This window comes from Chelonoidis abingdonii, chromosome 9, assembly GCF_003597395.2.
Source record: "Chelonoidis abingdonii isolate Lonesome George chromosome 9, CheloAbing_2.0, whole genome shotgun sequence".
In the NCBI taxonomy this organism is placed as follows: Eukaryota; Metazoa; Chordata; order Testudines; family Testudinidae; genus Chelonoidis; species Chelonoidis abingdonii.
In genome coordinates this window covers 60120903-60141379 of record NC_133777.1, presented here as the reverse complement: position 1 = coordinate 60141379, position 20477 = coordinate 60120903, and the positions used below count along the sequence as shown (strand labels likewise).

At 44.6% G+C, this 20477-nt stretch overlaps 1 protein-coding gene across 12 annotated transcripts in view; it reads left to right on the top strand.

The window, feature by feature from the left end:
• Nucleotides 1-2061: 2061 nt before the first annotated feature.
• TCF12 (transcription factor 12) overlaps nt 2062-20477 on the top strand; it is a 356426-nt gene continuing 338010 nt past the window's right edge. For 2 of the 12 annotated variants that reach the window (XM_075069608.1, XM_075069610.1), the window contains exons 1-3: nt 2069-2400; nt 3700-3796; nt 4627-4699. In XM_075069608.1, coding sequence (XP_074925709.1) covers nt 3716-3796; nt 4627-4699 — 154 coding nt within the window. In that variant the 5' untranslated portion in view covers nt 2069-2400; nt 3700-3715. Of the gene's footprint in view, nt 2401-2969; nt 3291-3699; nt 3836-4626; nt 4700-20477 lie in introns of those variants that run through there. The other 10 variants (XM_075069601.1, XM_075069600.1, XM_075069603.1 and 7 more) reach the window with 10 other exon arrangements.

Here is a 20477-nt window from a genome sequence, read left to right as displayed (position 1 = left end):
GAGGTTGTGTAGATTGTGTATTGTTATGTGTATGATGTGGGCCATGTGTAGGTGTGATGTATGTTGTGTACTGTGTGGGCCAAGTCTGGGCATTGTGTGCAGTGTGTATTGCTATGTGTATGGTGTGGACCATGTTTAAGTGTTGTGTTTATGTGTGTGGGTTGTGTACTGTGTGGACCATACTGTTGCTGTGAGGTGGTTATTGGCAGCATGAACCATTCCTGAAGATGTGTGGGGTAGTTATAGGTGGCGTGGGCCATAGCTCTAGATGTATAGGATGGTTATCAGCTGTGTGAGCCATGCCTGTAGATGTGTGGGGTGGTTATTGGTGCCATGGGTTATGCCCAGTGCGGAGTTGGGTAGTTATTGGTGGCGTGGGCCATGCCCAGTGCTGTGTGGGGTGGTTATTGGTGGTGTGGGCCTTGCCTGTAGATATATGGGGTGGCTATCGCCATCGTAAGCCACGTCCAGTGCTATGTGGGGTGGTTATTGGGAGTATGGGCCATGCCCGGTGCTGTGTGGGGTGGTTATCGGAGATATGGGCCATGCCTGGTGCTGTGTGGGGTGGTTATCGGAGATATGGGCCATGCCTGGTGCTGTGTGGGATTGCTATCAACAGCATGGGCCATGCTCTGTGGGGTGGTTATTGGCAGAGTGGGCCGTGCCCGGTGCAGTGTGGTTATAGATGGTGTGGGCCATGCCCAGTGCTGTGTGGGGTGGCTATAACTGTTGTGGGCCATGCCCAGTATTGTGTGGGGTGGTTATCGGCAGTGTGGGCCATGCTCAGTGCTCTATGGGGTGGTTAATGGGAGAGTGGGCTGTGCCTGGTGCTGCGTGGGGTAGTTATATGTGGCATGGGCCATGCCTGTAGATGTGTGGGATGGTTATTAGTGGCATGGGCCATGCCCGGTGCTGTGTGGGGTGGTTATCGGGGGTGTGGGCTGTGCACAGTGCTGTGTGGGACAGTTATTAGTCGCATGGGCCGTGCCTGGTGCTGTGTCGGACAGTTATTGGTGGCATGGGCCATGTCAGGTGCTGTGTGGGGTGGTTATTGGTGGCGTGGGCTGTGCCCAGTGCTCTGTGGGGTGGTTATCAGCTGTGTGGGCCGTGCCTAGTGTTCTGTGGGATGATTCTAGGTGGCATGGGCCATGCCTGTAGATGTGTGGGGTTGTTTTAGGTGGCGTGAGCCGTGCCTGGAGCTGTGTGGGCTGGTTATTGGTGGCATGGGCTCTGCCTGGTGTTCTGGGAGGTGGTTATAGGCGGTGTGGGCTGTACCTGTAGATGTGTGGGGTTGTTTTAGGTGGCGTGGGCCAGTTATCGGTGGTGGGGGCCGTGGCTGGTGCTGTGTGGGCCGGTTATTGGTGGTGTGGGCTCTGCCTGGTGTTCTGTGGGGTGGTGATAGGTGGTGTGGGCTGTACCTGTAGATGTGTGGGGTTGTTTTAGGTGGCGTGGGCCATGTCCGATGCTGTGTGGGCCAGTTATCGGTGGCGAGGGCCGTGCTCGGTGCTCTGTGGGCCGGTTATTGGGTGGTGTGGGCTCTGCCTGCTGTTCTGTGGAGTGGTTATAGATGGTGTGGGCCGTGCCTGTAGATGTGTGGGGTGGCGATTGGTGACATGGGCCAATAGGTGCTGGAACTACGGGAGTGCGGGAGGTGTTACCGCACCCGCGGGGGTGAAGTGGTTCCCATTATATACAGTGTTTACACTTTGGTTCAATGGCTCTCAGCACCCCTACTATACAAACTGTTCCAGCAACCCTGCCTGTATCTCTGGGGTGATTAGGCGTGTGGTGTGCCATGCTCAGAGCTGTGGGCCGTGTGCGTTGGCAGGCTGTGCCGGCTCTGTGCGGCGCTGCAGGGGACTCCTTTCCGGGCTGGGCTGCAGCAGCTTCCCCGCTGGGATCGGGCAAAGGCGCTCCCATCTCAGGCGATGCCAAGCTCACTCCGGAGCCGGGCCCATTGTGCTGCTGCTGCCGCCGCCGCCGCTCCTGGGCTCCCTGGAGCCGCCCCGCCCGGGGCTGGGGGCAGCCCTGAGCGCACAAAGACACTAGCCCGGCGAGCTCGGGTCAGGCCTCGAGGCCGCTGCCACCAACCAGTGCCGGAGAAACCCGCCCTCGAGCAGCGGCGATGGCGACCCCTCCTCAGAGTCAGCCAACGCCGCGGCCAGGGGAGGGTTAAGCAAAGCATTAATCTTGTGGCTGTTCCAGCAGCCGCGGAGGGATACGGAGCTGAAGCTTTGAACGTGGTGCTGCGGCTTCGCAAGCAAAAAAATGTCTGCATAGGGGAGTCCACAAGTTCCTTCCAGCGGGGGGCGGGGGTGGGCCGGCTCTGCCTCCCACTCAGCGGCCCGGCCGCTCGCGAGCGCGGCCCTGCTGGGTTCGGACGTCACCGCGGGGAAGGAGGTAAATTTGGGCAGGGAGGGAGAAGTTGGGATAGGATGGAGGGTGGGGGCTGCTCTGGGGGCCGCACTAAGGGCAGGGGGCCGAGGGGCCGTGTAGGGGGCAGAGGGGGTGCATTGGGAGCTGGGGCCGTACTGGGGAGTAGGGGGCCGTGCTGAGGGGCAGAGGGGGTGCATTGGGGGCAGGGGGCCGTGCAGGGGGTCAATGGAGTGCATTGGGGGCAGGGGCCGTTCTGGGGGGCAGAGGGGTGCATTGAGGGGGCTGTAGTGGCGGCCAGAGGGGTGCATTTAGGGCTAAGGAGCTGCTGAGGGCCCCAGGGAGCTGCTGGGGGTAGGGAGGCTGTAGAGGGGCTGCTCTGAGGAGCATAGGGTGACGCTGGCGGGGCGGGGGGTAGAGACTCTTCTGGGTCCGTTCTCTCGGTCTTGTCGGGGGCTCTGTCACGGCTTTAGCGGGCAGCAGTTCTCCGGCTCGTGTTTTATGCGCCCCGGTGCTTGTGTATGGTCTGTCAGGAAAGGAAGCTGGCGCTCCCGGGAGGACTGGAGCCCTGAGCACTCGTTAAACTCGCAGGGGCTGGGAATGCGGCACCGTGTGTGTCCCGTCACACGCCAGCCTGCTCGGCGCAGGGAAAGGAGCGAGACCCTAACGCCACCTCCTCGCCCGGCCGCTGCACTTTGTGTGTGTCTTTGCGGTGCAAAGACAGATAGCTGGTTTCAGAGACTATTTATTGTTTGCAGCAGCTTGGGGCTCTGGAGCTGGTAGTTACAGCAAATTGTGTGTGCGGAAAAATCTAATTATCCCTCTCTGGAAACCAGGCAATAACAATGCTCAAGCAGACATGGCTCTGCTGAGGCACATCCACAGCCCAACTTGTCAGCTCCATTGTTGCGAAAACAGTGAGTCACTCAATCTCTCTCTATAATTTTCCAGCTTTTGCTCGGTTTATTTATCTGTTTATGCCTTTTACTGGCCCAGGGCGACCTAACCCTTCCTGTCACTTCAGACTCACTAGTGTGTGTGTTGCCTGAGGTGGAGTAGAAATTGAATGAGGGGAGAGAAGGAGGCAGAGGAAACTTAAGGAGAGTTGGCTAGTTTGAGAAGCTGCTGCTTGCTGATCTCATCCGTGTGCTCTGTTAAAGTGAGGCTTTCCCTTCGGATTTCCCCTCCCCCCTTCCCATCAGTGTAAGGGATGCAAATGCTTGAGCCCCCTTCTTTGTTAGGGACAGATCTGTCCGTGCACTGAGTGGTGTAGGCACCAGGCCAGTGGTAAAGTGCTGCGTGTCTCTTTCCCTCCCTGTGTCTTAGGACTTAATTGAAGTGGATGAAGATGAATCCTCAGCAGCAGCGGATGGCCGCTATAGGAACCGACAAGGAACTGAGTGACCTGCTGGATTTCAGTGCGGTAGGATATTCTTCGAGGTCTTCTTATGGCTTCTCCACGGTAAAGCGAACCGAGAAGTAGGGGCGGCAGCCTGCAGGGCTTGGTTGGGTCCGACTCAGCCAATGTGCACACCTGAACTTTGATGTAATGTCTAGACTTCCAGATTTAATGCTCTAATACCAGCTGGGTCAATTGGTTTAACTGGTTAAAATCTGGCTGACCCGGAGATGGCATAATCTAATAATTAATCTTTGTTAAGCCGGTGTGTGGGACTGATAGTTTGTGGGGGGTTTTCTTGTTCCTTTAAAGAAATGTAACTTGCTGGTGCCTGAAAGCTGCAAGGATCTCAGTTGATACTTTGTTTTGCAATCTTGGGTTGGAAATTACAGGCCAAGTATTTTCCCTGTGATGCTTTTTTTTAGACTGATTTTTCTTTCAAAATATTTAATTAAAAACAAAATAGAAAAAGAGTGCCTCTTGCAAATTGGCTACTAATTAAAGTTATCCAGTGCCTTTAGATCTCATAAAATAACAAACTGTATATTTTGAGCAATAGAATTTGATGTATAATGAAGATTTTAAATTACTGTAATAATCTCAGGTTTTCCTGTTTACATTGCTTGCATATACAATAGAGAGTTTAGTAGCATTAGTGAAACTGCAAAGATCATTCTAGATTACTTGTTTTATGGTTCTTCTGAATGTATGTCCTAAAGCCTGTTTTCTGGCAGAAATATAGGCCAGTGAACTGTCATAGGTTGAATTTTTTTAGCCCACAGACAAGATTTATAAAATGGGAGTTTTGTTGTTAACTTAAACATCTGTTGTTGTTTTTTTGTTTGTTTTTGCAGATGTTTTCCCCACCTGTTAATAGTGGGAAAACCAGACCAACTACATTAGGAAGCAGTCAGTTCAGTGGATCAGGTAAGATGCTGTTGAGAAATCTAAAGTTCAAGTCACTGAATTTAGATAGTTTAGTTTAGTTTTTGTATGCAGAAAAAACCCACCAATCTTTCAGTTGTACACATGTTCTTAAATTTGACATAATTAAAATAATTGAAGATGTCTTATTTTGACTTACCTGATTTTTTTTTAGTATAAAAGGCCCATAGTTGTCTTTCATTGTGGCTTAACGTGCAATTTGTTTGTTCAGTTCAGCACAGTGAAACATCAAGTATCTCTAGTGCTACAGACATGCAAGTTGGGCTTGATATATGTTGGGTTCAGAATGTACACGTCTTGCTTTTTGTTTCAATTTTGCTAAATTTGAACTATTTCTTTGAACATACCATTTTAATTTGTTACCATAATATATTATTAATATATCAAATAATAAAATACATCCTGAAAGACTTGTGAATTTATTTTAAATATCCATCCCTATGAAAATGATCAATTACAGGACTAGTACTTTACTAAATTATGTATAAATACAATCAGAAATAACTTTATAAATAAGTAGAAAAATTATGCATGTGTGTTTATGTATTGCTCATGTTCTAGTATGGAAGTCTAATTTTCTAATAGCTGCATCATGTTGATATAGCAGAACTCTGGCTGGTGGAACAAGTCTCCTTTTTTTTCCTTGATTAGTACAAAAATTTACAGTATCTGGGATTTTTTAAAATACACCTACATTTTAAATGCTTAATTTGTAAAGTCTTCTAGTTTGGCTTCTAGAAAGAAAAGGGGCAAGATAAATTAGGTTGCTATTTTTGGTACGTGTCAACATATTTATCAGAATTGTATACATTTTTAAACAGTAAAGGGAAAATGGTGCCTCTTTTGTTGTCTCCCCCTTTCCCTTTCACAAAGTTCTCTTTGAAGCCTGTTTTGGTACAGGAAATTACAATTTCCTTGTGCTCTGTATTCTTCAGAGCTTTGGCAGATAGGATTCTCTCTTGTTTAAGCCTTGTCAATACTCTATGAAAACCAAGTATATTAAGAAAAATATGTTGGATTTATTTCACTACTTTGTGCCTCTTTTGTTCTTTACTGAGTGAGTATCTGCTCTGTATGTTGTCAGTTTTCAGAATGTTGGGGACAAACCTGTAATATGAACTATAAGCTCAACTGTATAAAAGTCTTCATACTGCATAGTCCTCGGAAATAATAATCTTTTTTTAAATAAACAATACTATTTATTCATGCAATAGTGATGTTTCTAGTTTTCTAATTACTTTGTGTATCTTGTATGATTAAAAGAAGGCTTAGTGTTTTTATTGTCAACAAATAAAAAGGTAACTTTGTAGGCACTTATTAAATTAACAGTCAAGTATTTCTTTGAACATATACTGTAATGTTGCCTGTATATTTTGTATATTGTTAGAGTTGCCAGAGCAGTCTAACTGTATTAATGGTGGCAAAATTAAAAAATAGAGTTCTTGTTTGAACTTTTTTCTTGTATGATCTTGGATAATTTAGGCTAGGAGAGAGGGACTACTTGGTATCCACAGTATCTTGAAAGGGAATGAAATTTGAAAAAAAAAATAAACACATTAATCTAGAGTCTCAGAAGAATATATTTTCAGAAATTTCCTAAAATATATATGGGATTTTGATTTACTCGTTGCATGTTAAAAATACTTAAGTTATTGTAATTGCAGTACAGGTATCTGATCTGCATGCTATATGTTGGTTAAACAATCTTTCATGCAAACCTTCAGGTGAATCTCTTTCCAAAAATCTGCATCATAAGTGGGGTGTGTAGCTTTCCCCCAAAAACTATCCTACATCAATTGGGTACGTCTTGCAAGTATAAAAAGTTCTTACTGGCTATGAAAACCAAATGTTGAATGATCTAGATAATACTTTAGTCCTGCCTTGAGTCCAGGGGACTGGCCTAGAAGATCTCTTGAGGGTCTCTTCTAGTCCTACAGTTCTATAAGTCTTTCTTTAAATTTAAGAGAGGTGCAAAGTGACAGGGTTTGTATTATGGGAAGAACAAGGAGATGTTTCCTTTTTTGTTTTCTTCTCCTTAGTTTACTTTTCCTGGATAAGGAAATTTTAATGTCCATGTCAAACAATAGATCTTTAGTGGTCAATATAAATCTTAAAATATACCATTAAGCGGTTGGTGATTGTTTCCAGGCCTGCTTCTAGGCAATGATTCTCCCAGAAAAGGGAGAGCACCAAAGGGTTTAACCAGAAAAGTACAGGCTTTTCTTTTTGGGAAATCGTGTTAATGGTTGCTTGCATTTTTTTTATTGGGAAGCCTGATCTCTTCTGATGAGTGAGATCATCACAGAGATACTATGCATGAAATAATGCATTACTCTGTCTCTGAAGCTACAACCTCAACAGAAGCCACTTCCCCATGAGAAGAATAATGGGATATTGTATACCAAACTATCACTTACACCATTCTCCTGTAAGAATAATAACATCTAGTAATACTTAACCAGATACATTTTAATTCACACTGTTTCTGGTTGTAGGGACTGTATGGTTATAGATTCTTAGTTCCCCACTGCAAGGCAAGCTGTTACATAAATTCTGTGTTCCCTGTACTGTTACAGTGACCTCAGCCTTAACCAAAGGGATTACTCTCTGCAGGACTGAGAGGTGAAGAACTCTATATTAGCTCAGTTCTGGGACATTGTTAGATGTCATAGAGATGCCTTTTTGAGAAGATTGTCAAAGTGGAAGTAGTACACTTATTTAATTTCTGACACCCAGGTTTAATTTGCATTGTGATTTTGATTTAATTTTAAGAATATTCTGTAGTTTGTAGAATAAATGTTTGAACACTGTTTTTTACTACTAGAGACCAAATTTAAAAAACAGGAAAGGAAAATATTTCTTCAGGTGTTTGCTCCTTAGGGGTATTCAATACCAAGAAACACATTATGCATGGATTTGTAAAACAATTTTTACTTTTTTTTTCAGCGTAGAGAATGTAGCTATGTCTGTTTTTTTTAAAGGCTTATTCATTTTTAACTTAATACACAAGTTTGAGAGAGAACCTTTTTATGTTATATGTCAATGATTGTGCTTTCAATTATGCCTTTCTGGATGTTACTTCCTTTACTATTTTTTACATAATTAGCTTTTCCTCCTTTTCCAAATGTCCTGTCTCTGCTGGGCTAGAGTGTTTGTTTGTTTTGTTGAAACATTTCTTAAATTTCCAGTTAAAATCTACTAAAATTAAAGATAAGTGTTTCAGGACAAAAAATTTAACCCTCTGTGCCAGTCATAGAAACTCAAACATAGGTAATTATGAGTCTACGAAGCTCTTGTTGTTGTTGTTGAGTTTTGTTTCAGGGTACAATCCTAGAAAATATAAATTAAAGGGTGGGAAAATGCCTGCTATGTTAGTTTATTTGGTTGTTAATGGGCAAACTAACAAATGTCCAAGAATGTCTGAGTGCCTCTTTGTTTTTCACATTTTAGCTTCTCTAGGTGATACGGACGGCAGGTGCAAATTGACGATCCCTTAGTGTTGCAGCAAGCGTGATATGATTTTAATACAGCCATGTTTTGGTCATCGGTTATTACAAAAGTACATGTGTAACTGAATATAATAAAACAGCAAGTCAGGGTACTGTGGCTGAAATATGTTTGGCAGGGAAGTAGCATAAGTTAACACATGAATTTTGTGCTTCGGGGTGTTTGTTTAGGAATTTGAGAATTAAACTGCTTGGTGGGTATGTGGAATTTGTAGAGTCAGTGTTTTTTATTTTTTGTTTTGCCCTTTTGGGGGTGGAGGGGGTGGGGGGAAGAGTTTGCCTTCTAAAGTCTCATCATTTGTGAATGAAAGCCATGGGTGAAATAAGTGAATCTGATACATCATGATATTTTATGACAGTAAATCATGTAACTTGCTGATAATGTCAAATAATTTAATCAGATTTGTGATGGGAATGAATATATTGAAAAAATAACCTGATACAAAATAAGAATGACAGAGTTAAATTGCAAAAATACTTTGCTGTTGCTGTCTCCTGCTAAAACAAAACAACCTCCTTTCACCCCCATACCCCCATTGCTTTCATTCTCTCTATTTCTGCAGTATCTAGGATAGAAACTGCTTACATTGTCCGGGACTTTCTGTTCTGCAATTTAATTTTTTTAACAAAAAATGTTTCTATGGTAGCATGACAGCAGGAAGCATGATTTAGAATGTAGTAAAATAAATGGCCAGAGGCCCATCCATAAAAACCAGATAAGTCATATATTCCAAACCTGGATGGCTACCTTTACCTGATGCTCTAGTCAGAAATATGGAGGGACTCCCATTAAGAGCCTGTTGTAATAGGCATTTGCCTATCTTCTGCAATATATTAGTGTTTCTGTGGTTCCCTTAAATAGTCAAAATGTTAGACACCTGTTGCCTGTGTAATTGGTTTGGTGCTGAGGTCTTTGAGAAACATGTGCACACAATTGCAAGTGTAGAACTATATGCCCAAATTGGTGTCCACATTGTGCAGGCACACACAAATCTCTTCCCTCCTCTCCGCGCCTCCCCTCCCCCCCACCCAAAATCAGGCCAATGTGCACAAGATCATTTTCCTGCTCTAGTCCAAATGCCTATCTATATCTATATATATATATATCTATATATGTAAAAAATTCCCCTCTCACCCCTGTGGGTGGTATGTGTCTTCCTCAACCTCGGGTCCTCTACCAGAGGCCTGGGAGTTTGAGGGTTCTGCGCAATATCTTAGCTGTTCCTAGCACTGCACTCTTCTGGACAGAGAGCTCTTGATGTTGTTTCCTGGGATCTGTTGGAGCCACTCACCAGCTTAGGAGGTCACAGCCCAAGTGCTCCCTACCACCACTGGGACCTTGCCTCACTTTCCAACATCCTCTCTGTTCCTCTTTCAGGCCCTGGTACTTCTCCAGCTTCTCTATTCCTTCTTGCTGATGTTGCTTGTCCCTGTCGACGTCTATATCTATCACCACCGCTGTCTTCTTGGTCCTTGTCATTACACGATGTCTGGTTGATTCCAGTACTCCTGTCCTCTGGATCTGAAGTCCCACGAATCTTAGCCTGCTATGTCTCCACAACCTCTGCGGAATCTCCATCTGTCGGAGGCTCTAGCCAATACGCTGTGCAGTGTTCTGGTACACAATGCCAGCACTTGGTTGTGCCGTTCGTGGTATTGCTGTTCTGCCTGATCTTACATCCTGCCACTTGTTGGACTGTCTCTGAGCTCTCTGCACAGTCTGCACCTTGGGTCCTCTCTATGTGGGTAGGACCCCTGCTTCAATGGATTGGTGCTCGTGCCTGTTCCTGTGCTGCTATGATCAGTGCCTCAGTGCTGTCTTTTTAGTCCAGCCTTTCCAGCACTGGTGGATTTTCCCAATGTCAGCCACCTCAGCTATCTGTTCGATGGTACATCCATGGCAGGGTTCTTGTCTTGCCATGGCCACTTCTTTGCTTGGTCTTCCTCCCATGTTCTGCTGCTCCTCAGGGCATTCTCTCCGCAAGCTCATCTTTGGGGGCCTCTTACTGGATGTATCCTGATGTTCGGGTTTCGTCCACAGATCTCATCGACAAGCCCGCCCGCCTTCTTTTCCGGCTGGTATACAGTCTTGGGTGTTGGCTTGGGGTGGAAACCTGCCCGTGCATTGTTGAGTAAGCTTCGGGGTCTTCACATCGGCAGCTTCCATGTCCTCCTTGGCCAGCTCGCTATACCGGCAGGGTTATCTATGACCGGCAGGGCGTATCTGTTGATGCTGGATCTTGTTCTTCCCACTAAGCTGCTCTTAGGACCTGTTCTATCCTTTGGTGATACTTGGATGTTGCTGTCTTCCTTGCCTCCTCATCATGGTTTTCCATGTGACGTGGCGCCAACGGTACTTTGTAGTGGTCTGTATGTCTGCTATGTGGCCCGGCTGGTTCCACCCCGATCAGTCTTTGACTACCTTCCCTCTCTTCACTCCATCTGGCCACATTCTCCAGGTCGATGACATTCCCGACGTATCCCTCCACTGTCAGATCGTGTCCGGGGATTCGCGAGTGAGTCTCGTCTTCTTACAGCATACGCTCGCATGTCATCCATGTAGCCAGCGACGCGTCGGCTGATGGTATCCACTCCCCTGACACTTGCAGCCGTAGCCCAGTCCTTGCGTCTTGGCTGGGGGGTCCGTTAAACACTGCCTGAGTGCTTTGCACAGGACGGAGGCCCATCCCCCCAGTAAGTTATTTGGCTCTTACATGAAGCGTAACACGGAGATTATTTGCAACCGGGGACCCCTGAGCGTGTTGTGTTACTTAGGTGGGGACCCAGCCACCGAGCTCACGCTTGGCCTGGGTTCGGAGTTTAAAGGCGCGACCGGGGATACAGCTATATATACACAATACAAAAGCAACTTATACATATGCAAAAACGGACTTCCCCACAGGCTATGTTCGCCCTTTGCCTAAGGCCATACAACTGGTTTCAGCCAGTAAAGCAAGTTATAACTGGCATGCTGTGGTCCTTACAATGAAACAGCCACTTAGGCAAGCAGGGCTTTTCACAAAGGCGCGAAGAAAGCGGTAGGGACTCCCTATGCTAGGCTGTGACACAGTCTTTCATCGTCCCCTACAGGGAGTTTAGCCTATGCAGAGCAGCAGCGGGGACAGTGCATTCACCTTGGTATTATGCCGCAACTTGATGGCCACTTGGCAAGCTGCTTGATTGACTTCCAGTGGTTGTCTTCCATAGTCCCATGAGTTCTTGGAAGGTCTTCGTGTTCTAGTTAACTCTGTATTAGCACAAGACATTCACAGATCCACGTGTTGCGGCTTGAGTCATAGGCTTTCCTATAGTCAATCCAGGCTGTTGCCTCTGATTGGTCTGTCTAGGACCTTGAGTTCTTGGGCGATCTCTATCTATAGCAAATGGTTTTTTGAGCCTCTGGTGTTGTTACCAATGCCCTTCTGAAGCTGTATTTGTCCTGGCCCATATGGTTCCTGTAGCTTGGCGGCATATGATGCCGATAGGACTTTTCCATGTTGTGGGGAGGCAGGTTATCGGTCGGTAGTTGTGGACGGTACTGTTCCCTTGCAGGGGTTCTTTCATGATTCGGCACTGTCCTTCCTTGTGTTGCCATTTGGGTGGGAGCCTTGCTCAGCAGCTGGTTCATCTGTGCTGCAGGCGTTCATGCACTGCTGTTAGTTTCTTTAGCCAGTAGGTGTGATCATGTCTTTGGTCCAGGTGCTATCCAGCTCCTTCATGTTCTTGACCGCTGCTGGATGTCTTCGACTTGTGATGGTGACTGGTTTTCTGTTCTGGGACGATTGCTGTGCTCTGTTCTCTAGGTCCTCAGCATTTTGCACTGGTGTTATGAGTCTTCTCCTTCTCCCATATGTTTCTTCCAGTACTGTTCAGTTTCTGCTGGCTGGTGGCTTGCATGTTATTGTGGTGTTGCACTGCAGTTCGGAGTACACTTTGGATGGTTCTTTGGAGAACAGGGCATTTACTTTTTTTGGCCTCTGCCTTCTCTAGTGTATCTCTTGCCTGGTAGCCGATCTGTGGCCTTTGTTAGCAGTCGTATAGGGCTTCAGATGGAGTCAGCCCTTGTATTTTTTTCAGTTAGCCGAGGGCTTTCCTTAATCTCTGACACCCTTTCTGTAGTTCCACCAGCTGACTAATTCTTCTCCGAGTCGCCTTGATCTTTCCTCCAACCTCATTTTCCAGGTGGGTACATACTGTTGTTCTTCTTGATCGTGTAGCCAAGCATCTCCAGGCATTACAGAGGCTGTGCGTTATACTAAGTTCCATTGGTTTGAGTTATGGTGTAGTAGGGATTGTCATGAGGGCTCTATTGTGTCTTCTAACATTACTATCTGATGGTACTTCTCCACTGAGCCTTGGTAAATCGGTCTCGAGGATGGACTGTAGCTAGTTTCTCTGATCTTATACCCTCATATCGCTGCTGCTTATGCTCTGCAATGGAGGGGGTGGCAGTGGAAGTTTCAGCTTCAGGTGTGGGCTGCACATCCACTTGTTCTTCCAGGTCTTCTTTGAGTCTGGGATGACGTGGAGTTGGTCTATCCAGCGTGAGAGCAGCTTCCCCTTTACCCATGTTGAGCGTTCGGGTAACTAGTGTTTTCTCAGTAAGTGTGGATGTAGGTCTTTTGTCCATCCATAGTCCCCTCATTCGTTTCATATATCCCCTCTCATTAGGTCTACTGTTATAGTAGCATTCCATCAATTCCAGGTTCTCTTGTCTCGTCCATGAATGGATATAAAATATATATAATTCACAGAGCAAACATGTACTCAAGCAGTTGCCCTTTCTACTCCTTTGCATGTTAAGAGTCGAGTGGGTTTTAAAGGGAGTGGCTTGGCATAAGCAACCAGTTTGGGGCCTAATCCAGAGCTTAATGTAGTAGAAGAAAAACCTCCCATTAACTTTAATGTCCTTTGAACCAAGCTCTATGTGTTCAAATTTTATCTGCATAGAAATTTCTTGGATGCAATAGACATTCTTCCCAAGCAGATCTAGTTAAATAAATAGCCAGTTTCACCAATTATTAAAACTCTGTAGGAATGACTTGTATCATCCAGGTTAATTGCCAGAGTCCTTCATGAGGGTTAGATTAGCAATTCTTAGTACAAGGCTCAGGAAATAATCGCCTAGGTGTGGTGAAATGACCCATAGAGAGATATTAGTTAGTCCATAGCATATCTTGCAGAGGAAAATATTAATTTTTTTGCAAGCCAAACTCTATCTTCTTTTAGTCTCAAGAACTATGTTTGAGGAGTAAAATAAGCAGGGACTACACTTCACCTATACATCAAAAATTCATTGTTCTTAACCTTTCTTAGTCTTTATGAACAGAACTTGAATTCTTAAGGAGAGCCAGTCCCCATGCCATCCTCCTTGTCTATATATATCTGGTGAACTAACCTCTCTGCCTGATCCTGTTTCCTAAATTCTAGCAGTTGACAGGTGATCCCATGTAGATGAAAAATTCAACCCTAAAATGGTAAACATGCCAGCCCACGACAATCATTCTTTCTTACAAATAAAATAAAGAGGTGATCAAAGATCTTATGTTTTAGGAATTTGGTCATTATTCATATTTGTAGTTATCCAAAATACTATATGGTCATCGTGTATATTTTTCATGAATTGATTGAAGGCAGATAAGTTAAATGCATGTGTTCTAAGCACCAAAGGTCTAGGATTGCTCATAGAGTCATAGACTTTAAGGTCAGAAGGGACCATTATGATCATCTAGTCTGACCTCCTGTACAATGCAGGCCACAGAGTCTCACCCACCCACCCCTGCAACAAACCCCTAACATATGTCTGAGCCACTGAAGTCCTCAAATCATGGTTTAAAGACTTCAAGGTGCAGAGAATCCTCCAGCAAGTGACCCGTGCCCCACGCTGCAGAGGAAGGCAACCTCCCCCCACAGGGACTCTGCCAATCTGCCCTGGAGGAAAATTCCTTCCCGACCCCAAATATGGTGATCAGCTAAACCCTGAGCATGTGGGCAAGACTCACCAGCCAGACATCCAGGAAAGAATAGTAACGCAGATCCCACCCATCTAACATCCCATCACAGGCCACTGGGCATATTTACCACTAATAGTCAAAGATTAATTAATTGCCAAAATTAGGCTATCCCACCATACTATCCCCTTCATAAACTTATCAAGCTTAGCCTTGAAGCCAGATATGTCTTTTGCCCCCACTACTCCCCTGTTCCAGAACTTCACTCCTCTGATGGTTAGAAACCTTTGTCTAATTTCAAGTCTAAACTTCCTGATGGCCGGTTTATATCCATTTGTTTTTGTATCCACATTGGTACTGACCTTAAATAATTCCTCTCCCTCCTTGGTATTTATCCCTCTGATAAATTTATAGAGAGCAATCATATCTCCCCTCAACCTTCTTTTGGTTAGACTAAATAAGCCGAGCTCTTTGAGTCTCCTTTTCATAAGACAGGTCTTCCATTCCTCGGATTATACTCATAGCCCTTCTCTGTACCTGTTCCATTTTGAATTCATCCTTCTTAAACATGGGAGACCAGAGCTGCACACAGTATTCCAGATGAGGTCTCACCAATGCTGTCATAAACATACAGCTAAGGGTAGCATAAAATTCCTCCTTTACCTGTAAAGATTTAAGACGGTCAAATAACCTGGTAGGCACCTGACCAAAAGGACCAATGAGAGGAGAAGATACTTTAATATCTGTGGGGGAAGGTTTTTGTTTTGTCTCTCTTTGGGTCAGCAAGAAACCAAGGCGAGGAAAATACATCTCCTAAAGCCATACCTGAACTAAGCATCTAAGATTACAAATTGTAAGTAATAAGAAGGAAATGCGTTAGATTATCTTTTATTTTAGCGTGTGGATTTTCCCTAGGCTAAGAGAGGTTTATTCCTGTTTTTTGTTTTAGTTTTATTTGTAGTTTTAAAGTTTTGCCTAGAGGGGAATCGTCTGTTTTGAATCTGATTACCCTGTAACATTACCTTCCATCCTGATTTTACAGAGGTGCTTCTTTTACTTTTTTTTGTCTTTATAATAAAGTTCTGTTTTTAAGAATCTGATTTGGGTTTTTAGGACACTAAAAACCCAAGGGTCTGGTCTGTGCTTACTTTGGGTACCTATTTGGTTGGTGTATTATTCTCAAGCCTCCCCAGGAAAGGGGGTGAAGAGGCTTGGGGAGATATTTTGGGGAAATGGGAACTCCAAGTGGTCCTTTTCCTGAATCTTTGTCTAACTCGCTTGGTGGTGGCAGCGATACCATCCCAGGGCGAGGAATTTGTGCCTTGGGGAAGTTTGTAACCCAAGCTGGTGGAATATAAGCTTAGGGGATCTTTCATGCGGGTCCTCATCTGTACCCCAGAGTTCAGAATGGAGAGGGAACCGTGACAAGTGCCTTGTGTAACGGTACTAACACCTCCTTATCTCTATGGAAATACCTCGCCTAATGCATCCCAAGATGTCATTCACTTTTTTTCTTGGCCATATCACATTGGTGGCTCATAGTCATCCTGTGATCAACCAATAGTCCAAGGTCCTTCTCCTCCTCTATTACTTCTAACTGAAGAGTCCCCAGCTTATAACAGAAATTCTTGTTGTTAATCCATACATGCATGACTTGCACTTTTCACTATTAAATTTCATCCTATTACTATTACTATTCAGTTTACAAGGTCATCCAGATCTTCCTGTATGATATCCCAGTCCTTCTCTGTATTGGCAATACCTCCCAGCTTTGTGTCATCCACAGACTTTATTAACACACTCCCACTTTTTGTGCCGAGTGATTAAATAAGATTGGTCCAAAACCGATCCCTGAGGAACTCCTCTAGTAACCTCTCTCCAGCCTGACAGTTCATCTTTCAGTATGACCTGTTATAGTCTCCCCTTTAACCAGTTTCTTATCCACCTTTCAATTTTCATATTGATCCCCATCTTTTCCAGATTAACTAATAATTCCTCATGTGGAACCGTATCAAATGCCTTACTGAAATCGAAGTACATTAGATTCACTTCCTTTCCTTTATCTAAAAAATCTGTTACCTTCTCAAAGAAGGAGATCAGGTTGGTTTGGCGTGATCTACCTTTTGTAAAACCATGTTGTATTTTGTCCCAATTACCATTGACCTCAATGTCCTTAACTACTTTCTCCTTCAAATTTTTTTCCAAGACCTTGCATACTACAGATGTCAGCATGAACAAAAGCCTTAGATTATACATACATGTTGCTTATTTAGTAATAGGGACTACATATAGGACTGTGTAAAACATCCTTAAAGCCAGAAGCAGGCAAAACTTATCTGATAGTTAGCCTTGGGCCTGATGAACTCAAAACTCTACGCATGTTCACAAACCTTCTTATGAATGTGGTGAGAATTCTGGCCATGTGTTATCTTGGCCGTTTCCAACCCGAATACCTTGTCCCTGTCCCCAACAGATCTAGATGATGGTGAATGTGTGACCTGGAGGGCCTGAAAATCATCTGATTTAGAATTAGCGTGTTTGAGGATTTCATTCTGGTCTACTACCCTGCCTGCATTTGAGAGTCTGGTAAGAAGCTCACTGCAGTTGAATTAGGGGCACACTGCCTGCTTGCTCCAGATCTTTCTTGAATTTGGAAGATGCGGGGCTGAGCATAGGTTTATTTGCTGGCTGCTTTTTCGAAAACAGGAATGATGGAGTGGGTTAGTTAGCTGGCCACATAAGGCTGCTTAACGTAAAGGGGTACTCCTGGGGGAATTCTGTACCACTGTGCATATCCAGAATTCATGTGTCCCGCAGAATTTGCACCCCTATCCCCTCTGCAGAAAATACATTCTTCCTGAGAAGTGCTGCAGTTCTGCCTTTCGCCCACCAGAGGACACTGTGGTGCCAGTACAGCCAACAGCCTGAATTCAGCAGGCTGTTCTGGTGCCACAGTAGCCTCTGGTGGTCAAAAGACGGAAGTGCAGCACGTCTGGGACAGAGTGTATTTTCTGTATGTTGCAGGGAATTCTGTGTAGGTGCAGTGGCACAGAATTTCCCCACGAGTAAAAATTCATCACAGCAGCTGGCCAAATGGAGCCAGGTTAGGACACAGTGGGACGCATAGGGCTGCTGGGTACGTGTGTCACAGATTAGGTTCTAGAATGGCTGGGAGGGATGGGGGACAGACTGGGTGTGGGCTCAGGAGCTAGTGGGGTGACAGCTTTAAACCAGGGGCTGAATGGGAGTGGGGGAGGAATGGCCACATGGGGACAGGGGAGGGGGGCTGCATGGCCTCATGGGGGTGGGGAAGGAGACTGCAGGGATCCATCGGGATAGGGAGTGTGGGGACAGGGGCCGATGAGTCTGATTGAATGAAAGAGGTTTGGCTTAGCCAGGTCTGCATGGGGGAGGCTCCCCAACAATCCTTCACTCCTCCCCCCCAAAACAAGCACCAACCCCCCCCCATTCCATACTTCTCCCACCCACACCCAACAACCCTCCAGGTTCACTCCATGCTTCTCCTCTCTCGCACAGCTCCTCCGTTACCCTTACGCTCCCAGCCTTTGCACTGCTTCTGTTGGGTGCAGAGTAATTTAAATGAATTACTCAAAAGTTCTGTATTAATATGCCTAGTAGGGAATCTGTTTGTCAAAAAGAAAAAATGACCAGAATCTTTTTTTGTTCTATATTGTTACAGACGTACTTGCTGACATGAATTTGAAATAAATTACCCAAATAATTGAAACTGGCCTGATTATATTGTGTTGTTTTGACAAATTATGCAGAATTTTGAAGAATTATTAATTTTGTTGGTGTAGAATTCCCTCAGTAGTAAAAGGGGCAGAGAGTTCCAAGCCCTGTTGTGGGTACAAATAGAAGGAACTGCTCATCTATTTTCGTATGAAAACAGAAAAACTCTTGCAGGGAATTTGGTTTATGGTTGCATGAAGCACTGAGTTTTGTGTGAACTTTAAAGAATGCCATCTGGTTTTGGTTTGTGAAACTCCTGCAGACTGAAACTGGTGTATATAGCACAGCCCTAGTTACAAGGCTTGCTACAAGTTGGTGCTTGAAGGAGTCACTGTGTGTTTAAAAAAAAAATAAAAAAATAAATAAATGCTGAAAGTATTTAGATGTGTGAATGATTTCTGTGTTGGGCTTGCATAACTAAAACTGCCCCTCGGGAGCAGACATGCCAAACCTGTGGGAAAAAAACGCAAAAATTGGGCTTGTTTTTGGCTTAATTGGCTTGTGATTTGCCGGTTGACTAGTTTTTGGCTTGTAGCTTATTGCTTGGTTGGCTTGTAGCTTGTTGCAAATTTTTTTTTTTTTTTTTTTTTTTTTTGGATCGGCTCCCAGCAAGCAGATGCAAGAGTGGCAGGCAAGGGACAAGCAGGGGTAAGGGAGGGAGAGAGTCGAGTGCACAGTGGGCCCGCCACAGTCCCAGACTGCATGCTGGGGGGATCTAGTCACATAGTGTTGGAGTTCTTAGGGATTGGCTTGTTTTGGCCTTGTTTTGAAATGGGATTAGCTTGATTTTTGGCTTATTGTGAAAGTCGGGGTGCTTATTTACCACATGAAAGTTGGCAACTGTGCTCAGCAGTCATGAAAGTTACCAGACCAACTAGTCACGCATAATAGGGTAACTCGTTGATCAGATAACTAAATCTTTACTACTCACATCTTGTGGGTGGTTACCCTTTAGAAAATGTAGTGCCCCCCCCCCCCTGGTGAAGTCTGAGTCTCATGCCAGTCAAGGGAGGAATGACCTCCTTGCTGTCTCCTGAATATGTAGCTTCAGAATGTAAAATAGCACTATGTGACCTCTTTAGATACACTCTTCACAAAAACTGAAGAAAACTATTATTCATTGCATTTGTCACAGTTCAAGCCAATTGTGCCTATATTTTCCCTTCATTGTCCAGCAAGGGCACCCACTCTAGGCTTCCGGCTCCGCAACTGTTACCTCTCTTGGTCAGTGACCTGCATCTCTGTTCTTCCTGACTGGGGTATTTCCAGACTATGCAGCTCCCTGCCTACACTGTAAACTCCTGACCAAAGTCAGGTTGCCTAAGCATGCTTTACTTTTCTCCTCAGAATCAGTGAACAGTGTAATTGCCATAGTTAAGCTACCATACATCTCTTTCTAAGCAATCACCATTTATTCTTAAGGTAAAAGCATTACAGAGAACTTATTTAAAAAAAATAAAAGAACCCACACACACGTGCTACAAATGTTATCAGAGATCACCCTCTTGCTCTGAAAGTGCTCTGGTTGGTGATTAGTTCTTCAAACCCCACATGGGAGATTTTCTTGTGATCACAAGTTCATCACAACTTGAATTTAGAATAAGTACTCTCATGAGTTACTCCTTTATACAGTTTCTGTTTGAACAGTCCTCATGTAACAGATGATCAGCAGACAAAATTATTCCCCTCAGGGCAAAGCTTCAGAGGTTGACTCTGTAGATGGGAGTTGGCAATCCTCTTGTCCCAAGTACTTCTAGCAATTTCATTTCACACATTGACCCAAAAGATCATTTGTGTCTGCTTCATTGTTCAACATAGTCTTTTGAAACTCACAGTACTTCCGAGGGATTGCATTCATTTTGTCTTCTGCCTAAATAAATTCTACGGAATTTTACAATAATGCATAAACATTTGCGTTTTTAATGTAATGAACTCCTAAAATGTTAAACTTAATTCAGTAAGGTTAAGCTTATTAAAATTAAGTTTTGTCCAGGAAATTGCCATAACTGTCATAGCACTGACCTGTAAAATATTCTTTTGTTAGAAACTACTGTGCCTTATTTTGGCTATCAGATGGCCCTCATCCAATCCCCAGATGGAAATGGTACAAATTAACTCTGTTCCCAGTAAATAAATAGTGTGAGATGGTGTATAGTAGTCTTGCAAACAAACGCAGACACCTCTAAGCTTCCCTCTAAAATGCCCATTTGTGGCTTAATGTGTAGAAGACCTTCACGTAAGAATGGTTATACTGGCTCAGACCAAAGGTCCATTTAACCCAGTATCCTGTCTTCTGACAGTGGCCAGTGCCAGGTGCTTCAGAGGGAATGAACAGAACAGGTAATCAGTTGATCCATCCCCTGTCACCCATTCCCAGCTTCTGGCAAACAGAGGCTAGGGACGCCATCCCTGCCTATCCTGGCTAATAGCCATTGGTGGACCTATCCTCTATGAACTTACCTAGTTCTTTTTTGAACCAAGTTATATTCTTGACCTTCACAAAATCCTCTGGCAAAGAGTTCCACTGGTTTACTGTACATTGTGTGATAA